This window comes from Gavialis gangeticus, unplaced genomic scaffold (assembly GCF_001723915.1).
Source record: "Gavialis gangeticus isolate Ggan-Ray unplaced genomic scaffold, GavGan_comp1, whole genome shotgun sequence".
NCBI lineage: Eukaryota > Metazoa > Chordata > Crocodylia > Gavialidae > Gavialis > Gavialis gangeticus.
In genome coordinates this window covers 8889791-8904769 of record NW_017729014.1, presented here as the reverse complement: position 1 = coordinate 8904769, position 14979 = coordinate 8889791, and the positions used below count along the sequence as shown (strand labels likewise).

Here is a 14979-nt window from a genome sequence, read left to right as displayed (position 1 = left end):
TGCCATCAGGGACTGTGAACAGGAGATTGACTCCTACTGCCAGGCCCTTCTCCCCCTGGCCTTCTGTGTACCACTTGCAGGTTGTCTGCATTACCACTGGTGGTATGGGGAACCGCTGCTCTAGTGTTAGTAAAGAACTAGGGATATCAAGTAGGAAAGGTCATTAAGACTTGTCCTAGATGACCTGTTACACCAGTTTCTTGATAGATGTATGACTTCTGGGAAATCTGCAAAATGGTGAAGTCGAACAGAAGAGCCTTGGTGGGAAGCATAGCCTTTCTGTCATCTCTGTCTGCAGGGACCACTCCAAGAGCCTTCCTGGGAACTTAATCTTTCATATTCACCTCTGGTCTGTAGTTGTCTGACATTTCTCTGCTCAACTCCTCCAGAAGTTCCTGCAAATGTGAACTTTTTTTTTTTCATTCCTTTCCAAAGGCTCCAGAATGTTGCTGTGGTAGGGTCTTGACTATTTTCCCTACACTGCTGTGTGGTGGGTCAGGTCTTCTCAGCTTTAATGTACAGGTGGCCTCCTGCTTACTGTGTGTAAGGGTGGTAAGATTCCTCTTGCTGCACCATTTCCTAATCTTCTTTTTTGTTTCGTAGCTTTGTCATCTGCTTATACTGCAGCTCAGAGCTTCCTAAGCTGCCTGATACCTGTACTGTCCAGCGTGTTTTGAATAGCCACCATGAATCATTGTGGCCTTGTTTATTTTTCTCTAAGCATACACTAAAGTCACATGAAAACTGAGGAAAAGTATACCTAGTTAACACTTTCCAATGTCCTTGGATAATAAATACTACAAGTTTTATTTAACAGAAAATAATTTTTGTAGAAACAAATGATTCTACTTCTCACATTGCAGGAAGAGTTTAGTATGGAACTATAGCTGAGAGATTTTTAAATCCTTCTACTATAGAAAGAGGTGTCCTAAAATCAAGTAGTTTTACATTTGTAAATGTAAAGTTTAAGAAGTAGTGTAATATAGATTCCCAATACTAAGAAATTCAAGGTTGGTTATATGGATACTGCAGTTTCCTCAGGCTACACTTTCACTAATGCATATAATAAAAACCGGTTGTGCAGGAGAGGTGTTTAGAGATCAGTGTACTATGCTGAACGTTCCCAACTATTTAGACTGTTTAGTTGCTAATAAAAGGAAAGGATTCTTTTAATCGCAGTGGGATGCAACACATGTGTTCCTGGTTGTTTCGACCTTAAAAAGGTATATAAAATGTTAACAATGACTGTTTCTGTTTCACACATTTGTTTCTCCTTCTGAGGTACTTAGAGAAAATCCACTTTTATTTTAATCGGTTTCATGTGGCATAATTAACATGTTCCTCTTTTAAACTCGAGTTAAATTTGTATTTCAATTATATTGCAAAACTCATAGTGAACTTCTTGCTCATCTTGTAAGTCTCATTGACTTAGATTCATCCAGCCTCCTGTTTTGGTGCCTCAATCGCATCAATCCACACAAACTGTATGAATTTTCCTATTTTTGCATATGGGGGTAAGTATTTACATTTTGGTCCTGAACACTGCTTCCTGCCTGCCCAAAACCCTGTAGGGACTTGTGTTGTTGTGGGAGGGTGGGATGCTGATCCAGTCCATGGCAACTCATCAGAACTCCCTGTGTGGCTCTCAGGCCTGAATAGTTGCCCACCCGTGTTACAGTTTCATAGGGAGGCTGCCCCCAGGAAGCAGATGCAGGTTTTGGGGTAGGTCCTTGTCTGAACCCAGGCCCTTCCTGGCCTCAGCTCACTTTTAATCTGGCTGGGTCCCACCACCCTTCACAGCCACCGCATTTCTTTGGTCCAAACAAATCAAAGCATGAGTGTCTGCTTACAAAACAGAAGCTCCTCTGTTGGGATTAATTTTACCCTGCGGTTGCACCAATGTGAAAAGTTTGAGGCACTTAGCTTGTGTTGCTCACGTTGTACAGTTTCCCTTCTACTCTTCTGTGGGACAAAGTCTTTCTCCCAGGCAGTCTGGACTAGCTCATCCATGGAGCTCTGCCTCCTGCAACTCCTACAGCCAGGCTGTCCCTTCTGGGCTAAGCCTTGGGTTTTTTGCATCTCTCCCTGGGTCACCTGACTCTACTTCTGCCCCAGGCCTACCAATCACTTCCTACAGCTGGGGTGGGCAGCAATTTTATTTAAAGTCCCTTTTTGCCATTAAGTTTTTCAAGGAGCTATGTTGGCTAGTGGGCCTTGAGTTCCCTCCATCTCTCAGTAACAGGGCATGAGCCCTGTTATAGTTGGGGGAGGGGTGTCCATGGGCCCCATGTATATTAGATCTGATGCCCACTCCAGCCAGTCTGGAACCTGCACTGCATGCAGTGTCCATCCCAGACGAGCTACAGTGGTCACCAGGTGCAGCTTGTGTCCTGATCCAGCCAGAGCAGGTGCTGCGTGTAGCACAGTCTGACAGGCCAAACGTGAGTGCTATAGGTACAGAAACTACCATGCATGGGAGGGTCCATGGGTAGGAACCTACCTAAATTGCAGTGACAATTCATGGCACAGCAGCACCTCGAATCTTGCTCTTTTTGCTGTGTGCTTTCCCTCTCCCATTGTTGAATGGTCAAGAGGCAAGTAGTGCCACAGTTTTTGCCTCTCGGCCACTCTGCAGCAGCAACGGGGGACGCGCAGCAAAAAGAGTGAGATTAAAGGTGCCGCTGCTCTGCAGACTTCTGCCACGATGTAGATAAGTCCCCATCCGTGAGTTCTTTTCAGCCCACAGGGCAAGCCCCAGGTCAGATGAGTTTGACATCCCTGCTCTATCAAAACCTACCTCCTGAGGTTGAAATACATTTTTAAATTTTCTGTGTGCATGTGGGGATGAGGATGGGCAGGGGGAGAAGTGAGCTGTTTTTGTTTGGTAAAATTTATGACAAAAGTTCCTAAACTTCTAGGATCTGGAACTAACTTCCAAGGGAAGTGGTGCTCGCTCCTACCCTAGGGGTCTTCAAAAGGAGGCTAGATAATCACCTAGCTGGGGTCACTTGACTCCAGTACTCTTTCTTGCCCATGGCAGGGGGTTGGACTTGATGAACTGCTTGGGTCCCTTCCAACCCTGCCTACTATGAAACTGTTAATAAATTGATTACCATCAAATATCTCCTTTGCTTTTTCCGTGGCAAGCATCATTAGTGGCTTACCTGCTTTATAATTCACTCTTGAACCTTTTTGTGCTTTAGATGAATGTATTTCTATGGCATTTATGTTAATTAGATGGAGTCAGCCATAGATGGTATCAGTATTTTTCATTACTGTAGAGCCACTCTGATAGTTTTAAGGCTAGGACTTTTAGTTTGGAAAGGAGAAAGTTGAATGGGGATATGATAAAGGTCTATAAAATCATGAAGGGTGTGAAAAAAGTGACCAGGGAACTGTTGTTAACCACATCCCAGAGTACTAGAACTAGGGGACTCTCACTGAAATTAGTAGGAGACACGTTTAAAACTAACAAGATAAAGTTGTTTTGTATGCAGTGTATCATTAGCCTGGCACCCTGGAGTACAGCAAGATCTTTTGAAGGGTGCTGCAAAGTGTGAGGAGATAAGTGCAGGCTCAGACTTCTCCTTGACTGGCTTCTGCCCTGGTCTGCAATAAGGCAAAATCTGTAATAAATAAATTAGTTTTTGAAACGGGGTGCTGCTCAATTCACAAAAGTTATGGAGAGGTGCCTCGAGTTCAAAAAAGGTTGAGAAACCACTGCTTTAGAGATCTGGTTCAGTGTTCTCCGTCTACAGTATCCACTCCTGCCTCTGTTGGAGATGGGATACTCAGCTGTGTAGACCACTAGTCTGACCAAATATGGCACTTCTTTATATTCTAAATACTACCCCATTTTGGTGTTATATATTCCATTTCAATCTACTTGCATGTATTTTCATGATCCTCCTGGAAAGGCCTTATTATAGAATTTACATCTTGAAACATTTCTGTGTGTTCTAGTATGGATTTCAGCCTGACAAAAAAACATTTTTGCACCCCCCCCCCCCCGACACCTAGCAAATTAGGTCAGTGGGCGTTGTTTAAAACTTTATCCAGATAACTTGCATTTCTTGATCTTTGGTGACAGACTGTCACTTTAAAGGTCGTATTGAAATCCATTCTATTAATTAGAAGAGCATCAATGCAAAGAGCTAGCGTTGGATTATTTCTGCCTCCTGACATCTTCAGAATAGGGTTTCTTAAATTTGGGGGTTTTTAATCCAAAACAGTGTAATATCAGGTTATCATTTACGTTTTAGAATTATAAATGTTATTGAAGAATAATGTCACTGGGGAAATGCAAATTATGACTTGCATTCATTATTTTGTTTTCATATAAAGCTTCTTTGAGTTTTCTACAACATGAAAGTTTTAAAAAAATAAAATAAAATAAAACAGTGGCATCAAATATGGGAAGAACCCCAATGCATCAGTCTTTTTGATTACAGAAAAAAGGTTTTGTACAATTTTTTTTTTTTTTTTTAATGAAATTGGGATATTTGTCTTTTGCCTTTAAATTATTTTTCCTGTTAAAATGTATGGCTCTTCACAAGTTTTCTTTTAATGGGGCTTTTGGGACTGCTTTGTATCATGGTTTTATTTCTGTGGGGCGTTTCAAATGTGTCTAGTAGGTTCTGCATAAAAGTGCACCAAATGAGTTGATCCTCAAGACTCTTAAAATTAGTCGGGACAAAATGCCTAATAATGTTGTAGAGAATAATCTTATATTGTCAGGGAGATGACTTGAGTGATCTGCTAGAAATCGGAGAGGGGAAAGAGGTCTCTGAAGTCCCACATTAGGGTTTGTCTTATTATCTGGTTCTGAGAATATATTACCAGGGAGTAGTATATTAAAATGTCCTTTCTGAAGAGCTGGAAAAAGTCTCATAGGATCAGTGAATATTTTATCATCATTAGCTGTTCAGTCAGATTTTTGTGAGGTTTCAAAGCAGCACTTTTCATCTGTGTTTGCTGCTGATTTTACTTGATTCTCGGATATCTTTCCTCTCTGAATAGCTGTTTGTTTTGTTTTTTGGGGGTTGGGGGGATAGTTATCTTAAATGTGTAGACATTCCTGCCCTAAAATCTTTTTTGGCTACTGATTATATAATTAAAGAATTTATATGTACTTTTGTTTCCTTTTTATTTCTTTGTTTTGTGTGTCTTTACACAGACGAAGCCCGGGCTAGACTTTTTCCATATTTTTGTAGAGCATGTTGATCCCATTTTCCCCTTTTTTTTATTTTAGATACTATTCTATTCTTTCCTGTTAGTTTGGTTGAAAGGGTGGAAGATGCTCCTTAAGCTGTTGTACAGGCTTGTTGAGTTAATTATTTAAAGCCATTCATAAATTAGCCAAATCTTTTCCTATTTATTTGATATACTGAGATACCATAGCATCGATTGCTGTTTTGTTAGCTTTCTTAGGTCTTAATATCCAAACTCTGCCTCTACCTAAAGCACCTTTATTTCCGGGGAAAAATATTCTCATAAAAGCTGAACAGTATCTTTATTAAGTCATTTTCGGACTTCTTTCCTCCTCACCTCTTTTGATGCTTACATAACGTAGCCTGCTGATCATAGTAAGGTGGGTCTGGCTGTTCTTTTCTCTTGCTTTCTTGCTGTTCCCTATTTCTAATATAAATTTGGAAAAATACTAAATGAAAAAATCCTACAATATGTGTAATTATCAATTGTGCAGATTCTTTGCTGTGTATAATTTGCCTGCATTACTATCTCTAAGCCTCAGCTGTCTGTCATAGAATCCTGGAAAAATGAGGCTGGAAGGGACCCTCTCAGAAGGTCATATAGTTATAAACCCCCTGCTTGAAGCAGGATTGTCCCTGTCTGAACCATTCAGGTCAAGTGTTGGTCTAACCTCAGCCAACATCCATGAGTTCTCAGATTTCCCAGGACTTTGCAGTTACCTCAGTAATAGTCAATTCCTAGACTATCCTAGGATGAGTCTCATCTGGCCCTGCAAACTTAAAAATACTTTAACACTTAGCCACCCCTGCTCCTCACCCCCCAAAAGCAACCCAGCAACAAAAAAACCCTTCCACTACTCTAAGTAATCTGTAACCTTTTCTTTCCCTATGTATCTTCTCCCCTATGTTTGCTGCCAGCTGTTCTTGTCATTTGATAGTTGATGTTATTCATGAAGACTGAAATTAAAAAGTGATTAAATATTTCAGCCTTCTTTGTATCTTCCATTATTAGATTGGTCTCCCCATTCAGGAAGGGAATAATGCTTTCCTTTGTCTTCCTCTTATTTCTAATGCATTTGTAGAATGCTTTTTTCTAATTACCTTTTACTTGCCTTGCTAGTTGTATCTCAGTTCATGCCTTTGCCTTCTTGATTTTTCTCTCTGTATGCCAACATGGTATACTCTTTTTTTACTTCACATTAGTAATGTGGCTGAGTTTTTTCACTTCTTGTAAGAATCCTTTTTTGAGTATCAGCTAATTGCCAGGCCAGTCTCATGCTACACTTCCCATCCTTTCTTTGCTTTGGGATGATCTTATCTTGTGCCCTTAGTATGGTCTCTTTTTAGATATAACAGCTCTCCTGGACTCCTTTTCCCCATGGACTTAGATTGTTAAGCCCTTTGAGCAAGGATTGCCTTTCTGTGCATGCTTAGCAGGGTTGCCAGTCCAAAAATTTCTTTTTTATTTTTCCATAGTTTCATAGCTGTTAAGGGCTGGAAGGGATCTTACAAATCATCAGGCCCAGCCCCCCTGCACTTGGGCAAGAAAGACTGCTGGGATCAGATGACCCCAGCAAGATGGGCGTCGAGACGTTTTTTGAAGATCGCCAGGGTGGGTGACTGCACCACTTCTGGGGGAGCCTGTTCTAAACCCTCGGCACTTGACTTGGAAAGACGTTTTTCCTTATGTCTAGTCTGATGTGATCTTCAATCAGTTTGTGCCCATTATTTCTTGCCCTCCCCTGGGAGGCCGTGGCAAATAGACGTTCCCCCAAGTCCTGATGTATGCTCCTGATATACTTATAGGCTTCCACCAAGTCTCCTCCTGAGTGTTCTCTTCTCCAGGCTTGAACAGTCCTGAGTGTCTCAGCCTCTCCTCATATGACCTGGTCTCTAGGCCTGTAATCATGAATGTGACCCTTGTTTTTACTGTCTCAAGCTTCTTCACATGCTTCCTGAAGTGAGGTGCCCAGAACTGGATGCAGTACTCTAGCTGTGGTCTCACCAAGGCTGAGCAGAGCAGGAGGATGACAGGCAGTATATTTGCCGGCAGTTGGCAACACTCGTGCTCAGTGTCTAAGATGAAAAAACCAGTCTCAATTTTAATCCATTGTTGTTTCCATTATATAGTATTATGATTTATTATTAAATACTTGTTTCATGACCAATAAATGTTGTTAAAGTAAATAAGATAATTCATTTATCAATAAAAAGTACATTTCTTGGCTCTAACTTTTTCTCCTAATAAAAATATTACCTGCTGCAGCAGAAATCTCTAGGGTGGAACATTTAAACAAAAGGAACAATGTCAGATATTTTGTTTTCCCTTAATACACTATCAAGATAACATAACATTGCTTGAATTAAGGTGGTCTTTGCAGGTTACATTAGGCATGTACATATCATTTAAAAATATTAGTTTAACCTCCTCTAATTATATCAGTTAAACAATTAACTGATAACACAGCAGCTCAGAAACAGCTGCTGCTGGGAGCTGCTCCCAGATCCCTTTGACTGGGGGAAGGGGGTGAGAAGGCAGGCCCAGCCAGACAGAGCCCAGGTAAAACCTCCAGTGGGAGGGAGGGAGCACCTGTGAACCAGCAGCTAAGTGCTTAATTGATGAGTCATTAAGCTGTTCCATGTTCTCCTCTTGGGCTATGGGTATTAGTCCCCCCCCTCTCGCTCCTCCCTCTCTTTCCCCCTGCCTGCCCTGCTTCCTCCTAATTCCTGCTGGGGCACTGTATGCCTTCGTTTCCCCCTTTACTGCCAGACTGTGCCCACCCCAACCTAAAGCATAACTGGTCATTACTACTAGGATTCTTTTTGCCAGAGCCTTCACAGGATTGACACGACAAATTGTCTGAGATGGTATCAAATGAAGTTTAATAGTAACCCCTAGACAATATTACAGGTTTTCTCCCCATAATACAACCTGGCAAGTGGCTCTTTAGATGTTACAGCAGCAGCCTTTGGGGGTACCAGGCCTCTGGTCCTTTGCTGGGTGTGTGGGATGTTAGTTTCTGGATTCCTTGTTGTTCGAACGAGAATTCCAATGTTGCTCCCATCTCAGCAGGGTGGCAACACAACGGACACGGTCTCTCTTTGTTTGTCCACTACTTCTGTTATTCTTTCATCCCAAATTGTCCAATCCCCTGGCTCCATGCCAAACCTTCCTTATATAGTGCACCAATCCCCTGGCACTGCCAGGCACATCCTTTCTAGGGAGAGTCCTGTGCCTTGCTTACTAGGGCTGTGTGAAACAGCGCTGTTTCATTTCAACTTCTGTTTCACCCTGTTAAAGGGACAGTGTTTTGTTTTGCTGTTCCGAAGCACTGTTCCATTTTGTTTCTTCAAAACTCTTTCGCTGTTTTGCCCATAGGCTATAATGGGGAATTATGAAAATGCCTATAACTTTGTCATTTCTTGCCTGATTCAGATGAACATTGCAGGGATGGAAGCCCCTTCTGAGGGCATGAAGAATGATAAGTTCCAAGGAGATAGGTGCAGGGATTTCTGGGAAACTGCACCTCAAACTCTTCAAAGCAAAACTCGTATCACTTGCTGGCAGTGGCAGCCTACTGTCATCCGGCTCGTAGACCCAGGGGTCCACGCCCCGCAGGAAGAATCTGGCACAGCCCTGCAGCCCCTCTGGGGAGCACGGGCCCCTGGATCTGTGCACAGGATGACAGCAGGCTGCTGCCGCCAGTTGGGGCCAGTGGCAGCACCAGTCTTCCCAGTGCTTGGCCTGGGCTGCCCCCAGCACCAGTCCCAGCTGGCAGTGGCAGCCTGCTGTCACCCTGTGTGCAGATCTAGGGGCCTGTGCCCCCCTGAAAGAATCCAGCACAGCCCAGCAGCCCTCCCAGAGGGCACGGACCCCTGAATCTGTGTGCAGGGTTTCATTGAGCTGCTGCTGCCGGCTGGGGAAATAGTCCAGAGCCACCTCAGTCACCAGCTGGCAGAAGTAGTCTGTTGTCATCATGCATCATCTGGGGGCCCACACCCCCCAGAAAGAGCTGGGGGAAGTGATCAGAGAGCTTTGAAAAAGATTGGGGAGCTGGGAAATCCAACTGGGAACTGGGGGGGATGTGCAGGGACTTGAACATTTTCCCAGTCCCTGGTTCAATTCCCCAGCTCTCTGATCATGTCCCCAGCTCTTCCGGGGGGTGTAGGCCCCCATATCTGTGCGCTAGGTTCAGCAGGCTGCTGCTGCAGTTTCAGCGGCAGCCTGCTGACACCCTGCATGCAGATCAGGAGCAGGCGCCCCCTAGGAAGAGCTGGGGACATGATCAGAGAGCTGGGGGAAGTGATTAGAGAGCTGGGGAATTGAACAGGGAGCTAGATGTCCATATCATAATGGTCCTTCCCCGCTCTTCTGTCCTCTCTCTCCTTAGTTTCTGTTTAGCTGCAAGTAAGCCCGGCTTCGAAACTTGAAACATTTCAAAACTTTCTAAACATTTAAAGTGCCCTTGTTTCATTTCGAAGCCTTTTGTTTCATTTTGATTTTGCTGTTTCAAGCTCGAAATGTGTCAAAATAGCTTTGAAACGAAACACCGGGTGAAATTTCGCACAGCCCTATTGCTCACCTAGCGCCCAATTGCAGCATTCGCGTCTCCCAGTGCCACAGGAGGTGCTCTGTTCTTTTTTGTTGTTTAGTTCTGGGAAGGCCTGGACTACTGCTAAAAAGCCTTGGCATAACTCAGTTTACCAGTTGAACTGCTAAGCTAACTGATTTTCACTGCACTTATTGGTTAAACAATTAATTATTTAACCATTCATGTCCCTAGTTTACACTTTTCTAACTACAGTAAAAGTTCTGGTAACCAACATCTTACAAGCTGGCACGCTCAATTTGCCGGCATGCCAGCTTGTAAGATAAAGTGAAACTGGAAGTGCCGGCTGTGGTATTTCTGGTTTCTCTGAGCCCCAGTGGCCTGGGGCAAAGCAGCCTGTGCTGCTGAGCCCCCGTGGCCCGGGGGCATAACAAGCTGTGTGGGGCCCACCGGGGCCTGCCTCCCTGTCCTGTGGGGCCCGCAGTAGGGGCAGCGATGTAGTGGGAGGGGCAGCGGGACGCCCCAGACGTGGCGGGAGAAGTGGCGGCCCAGGCCACTCAGTTAACCGGCATATTTTGTTATCCAGCATCCCCCATTCCTGGGGGATACCAGATTACAGCTTTTACTGTACTTTAAATCCTTAACCCTAATAGTAAAACTTGCTTACTTATTCTTTTGTTACCTTTGCTAGGAGATCCATGCACTATCTCATCTCAGATGGAACTGGAAGAAGCCTTTCGTCTGTATTGTCAGCGTAGAGATGAAGGGCTCATTATTCACGGTAAGCACTATGCAATTTGAGAGTTGTCCCTTAACTTCTTGTGAAGAATATAGCAGTGCAGTAGATATGAAATGTGGCACAATGTTTGCTTATCTAGTCTAGTATCCAGTTGCTGGCTGTGGTCTTTACTAGCTTTGAAGAAGCCACTTTCTCACCTACTAGTCTCCCTTCTCTTTACTGAATTAAATTTGGGGGGAGATCGGGGGGACTTCTTCCAGATCACTCTATCAATCATCTTGGCTTCTAAACCATGTTGATGGACATCCTTTGTATGCTTGTAATCTAATGTTGCCACAGAAGTTTATCCCTGCTCCTGCATATAGTTTGAAAGCCTGCAAAACAATAATGAACTTACTTCCTTATGGAGCAGAAAGATTTAAAGAGCTGTGAGGGTGATAGCTGCTCAGTTATAAAAGTCACAGTCTGTTTTTTCTTAATTCAGTTAATCTGATAAAAATGAAAACCGTTAATTGAGTAGCTAAAAAAAAAAAATGGGATTGAACAACTGTCACAGAAATAAAAAAAATATATATTATTTTTTCCAAACTGAATTTTTGAGAAATGAATGGCATTTTAGTCGAGTAGAATAGAAACAAGTCTGGGAAAAAGTAATTTAGGAATATGAAGAGGTTTAAGCAGTTGCTTTGTCTCTCGTACTGGAAAAGGATGTAATCTTTGGAGCATGATCAGTTGTGTCATGGCACAGCCGATCTCCTTCATTAACATCTACAGATGACATTGGGTCTGTTGGCCCACAAAGTCAGGTCCCTGCCATTCCTGTGGCCTCAGGGATCCGGTCCTGCAGGAAAAAGCCCTAGGTGCTTCCCCTAACTTGGGATGCATGTCTGCAAGTGAGGGAGACTTTCTACTTGTAGAGGCATCAGGCCATCACAGTATGGGGGAAACTCCTCTTCAGGGAATTTTTGTTGCATGTGACTGGTAGTACCGGGGAGTAACTCTCGTAGCATTCCATGCTTCGCACTTAAAGATGCAACCCCTGTATTGGGATGCGGCAGTACAATATGGGCATGGGGGAAATCTCTTTGCAGGGATTCCCCCTGTGTGTGTCTGTAAGTGCAGAGGGGGCAACTCCTAGAGGGGTTCCCTCTTCCACTTTTGCAGAATGTGCCAGGGAGGAGAAACATGTAGTGAATGAATCCCATGCAGGAGGATTCCCTGGGTATATGTCATGCAGGTGTGGAGGGCAGAGTTTCCATAAGAGTTTTCCCCTCCGTGCTAGCAAATGGCACCGCAACCTGGGATGTGGCAACATAAAATGTATGGCAGGTCAGGGCGTGGTCTCCAAGCATGGATGGTGTAGAACCGTTATGGGAGTCCCCTCTACCCTGTGCTTGCAGACATGTCCTGGGAGTCCTGTGTGTCAGGATGAGGCCCCAAGAGCTCCTGCCCAGTGTGGCACTCTCCTGCCATAAACAAATAGACGTTGGCTGCAGATATGCAGCATAAATTATGATTTTGGTCATTGTCATTAAAAAATTTAGGCATTTGAGTCACGTCAAAGTCCTAATGTGTCTGTTCACTTCAGTTTTATGCTGCTAGAAACATTTTTATGGCAGCGTAAAGGCAACATCTGTTTTCAGCCTAAATGTTCTTATTGTATCCCAATATCCCAAATCATGTAACTGGATCTACATGCATGTTTTCATGTACCTATGGGGAACCCCATTCAAGAAAGAGAAGCTTATTGTGGGTTCCAGAATTGGAGTGTGTAGATCCAATTGCAGGACTTAGGTGCTTTTTACTTACGTTAGCCAACTCAATGACACCTTTTTTAAAAAAAGGAAAAAAAGATTTACTGGGGCAAGCCGACTTATTCCGTAATCAGCTGGTTTGCATAGCTGATCTCTGATGCTTCATAACTCCCATAAAATAGTTGTTTTTGAACTGAGCTCTTTTGATTGTACTAGTACCATCTTCTCTGGCAAATTTCCAGCCATATAGCTTCATTTACTCTGGCAAAAATATCTTTAGCTATTAGGTCTCTGTTTCAGCTGGGGCTTTTATTTAAAAAAATAATTTGCTCCCATTTCAAAGATTAATTATAAAAGCTTTTGTCAACTTCAGTTTTTTTTTACTCAGATCTACACCTCAAATTATATAAATGAATAATGCATTTATTCTTTGTGTCTTTTTGTCATTGTTCAAAGTAGCTCAATTGTTACGTTTCCACTAGTACATTCTTAATGCAAACCATGCTAGTTAGGCTGTACTCGATTTTCTATTTTTCAAGATTCCTGAATCACTTGCATTACCTTCCTCTCTTGCGGTTTTTAAAGCACCTGCCCTACAATCTTGATTTTAATGGGATCTGAAAGGAGACTTTTTGGTAAAAGAGCACAAGTCTTTAGATTCAGGAAATCTAGGCTCTGTTTCTAACTTTCAGAAGCTTATTGTCTGTTTGAAATGCAAAGCAGGGATAATTCTACTTCATTAACTCATAAGGTTGTGGTAAGATTATTAATGTTCATATATTACTTTGATATCCTTGAATGAAAACTATACAGCAATTGGATACAAGGCCTGCTGAAATCAATTGGAGACTTTTGACTGGCTTTAGTGAAACTTAAATCTTGAGCGTACAGTGCTATTGATGTAATGATGAGGCCTGTGATATTGGATCAATAAGCAGCTGATTTCCAGACATTAGGTTGCTAAAACTGAATTCAAGAATAATGTAAATTACAATAGTTGCGGTACTTTAATACGGTAATAAATATCTTCAATACCCAAAATACAATATTTTGTTTTAGTTTTCCCTAGCATTCCAGAGAAACCAGGCATGCCTTGTCCGGGAGAAGACAGTGAGTACTTGAAGTTTACCAAAGGGTCTTTTTAGAGCTTTAATGTTTATTTTATTGCTTTTGTCCATTTTTATATGTAATGTAAAAGCTACTTGTACAAAAGACAATAACTTAAGAGATATAGCTATATTTATTTTTCTATGCAGAATATAAAATTTATGTAAAATCTAGAATGTTTTGTATTACAGTTAAAAGTTATGTTTATAAAATAAAAAAGTTAAACCAATAGTCTGACAGCATTTCAGTGCCACTCAGAATTATCACCGATTCTCCATAAGGTTGGACTTAAGCAAAGCAAATTAATAGTCAAATAGATTGACGCCATTGCTTACAGACAAACTTTGTATCTTAAGAGCTAGGGAATTATCTAATGGACTTATCTAAGAAGATAAGTCAAATTTTCAGACTTATTCATAAATGCAAGGGCTGTCATTTTGATAGCAGGAATGTATTTTGAATAATTATTTTTCATAATTATTTTATGGACTTGACTGTGCTGAGAAATACCAAATGTATCAGATAACATGAATAATTGGTAGGAAACATTCCTGTCTTCATGAAAAATATTCTGTAAATAAATCTTTCAAAGCTTTGAGGTGTTGCTGTTACTGCTTGATATTTTCATAGTTAGAAAAAATATCTCGGATATTGTGGTGGGGCAACTACTGGTGCATCTTACTTTAGTTATTTGGTGTAAATTTGGTATGTATGAAAGTAACTATACTTCAACATTTACTCTGCAAATTGATGGGATAAGTCCAGTAATAGACATTTCTGAAAAATAAAATGAACTTTTTTTACTCGTGTTTCAATCCAGTAATATAAGGCAATATTGTGACTGATGTGAAATGAGATCTTTTAACATAGGGCTACAATTCATGAATGAGGTAACTGTATACAGTTGGCAAAAATTAAAATAATATAGACCATTTATATTTACTTCTCTGATGGGGACTTTTGAAAAGCTTTTTACTGTACTAATTTACTGTAATCTGTTAACTTTCCATTGAGCTGTAGAAAATGGAGCAAGGTAGAACAAATACCATACTCACTTAAATGTAAGACTGTTTTCCTCCCCAGTTCACATGGGGTGGGATGAAAAGCTCCCATCTTACATTTGCATACCAGATCCCCCTCCCCACTTCATTAAATACATTGTCTAACATTAAACTGTTGCTGGAAGCCACATGTGCTCAGTCATGGAAACCAACTATGAGGTTGATTGATTGCAGCCTATGCTGCGTATGCCCATAAAACACATGGCCTATATTGGGCCAACACACTGGGAACCTGCTAGAAGACTAAGTTAGTGCAACCCGTATGAATAAGATATAGTGCCCATTGTGCTCAGTCCCCCTCAGCACTGACTCTTTTTCCAAGTCATAGTGAACCACTACATCAAATACATTTCCACTTCCTCTTCACCCGCACAGTTAAGCAGTGCCTTTTTTTTTTCCTGTTTCCAGTTATTCCTGTTTCTTCATCATCCTTAAATGTCTGGCAAACATCACCAAACTTCTATATAGATGAGAGGCGTTGTTGTCTCCTCTCTTGGCCTGTCTCAAGTGATTAGTGTGGCCCCACCTTTCATGGGTGGCAGTGGACCAGGCAGCCCC

At 42.0% G+C, this 14979-nt stretch overlaps 1 protein-coding gene across 1 annotated transcript in view; it reads left to right on the top strand.

Annotated features, from left to right (window-relative positions):
• The window catches only part of PRKCZ (protein kinase C zeta), a 276277-nt gene that overhangs the window by 40439 nt on the left and 220859 nt on the right, over positions 1 to 14979 (top strand). The window contains exons 4-5 of the mRNA XM_019511684.1: positions 10452 to 10541; positions 13313 to 13363. Of these exons, the coding sequence (XP_019367229.1) occupies positions 10452 to 10541; positions 13313 to 13363 (141 nt within the window). The remainder of the gene's footprint in view (positions 1 to 10451; positions 10542 to 13312; positions 13364 to 14979) is intronic.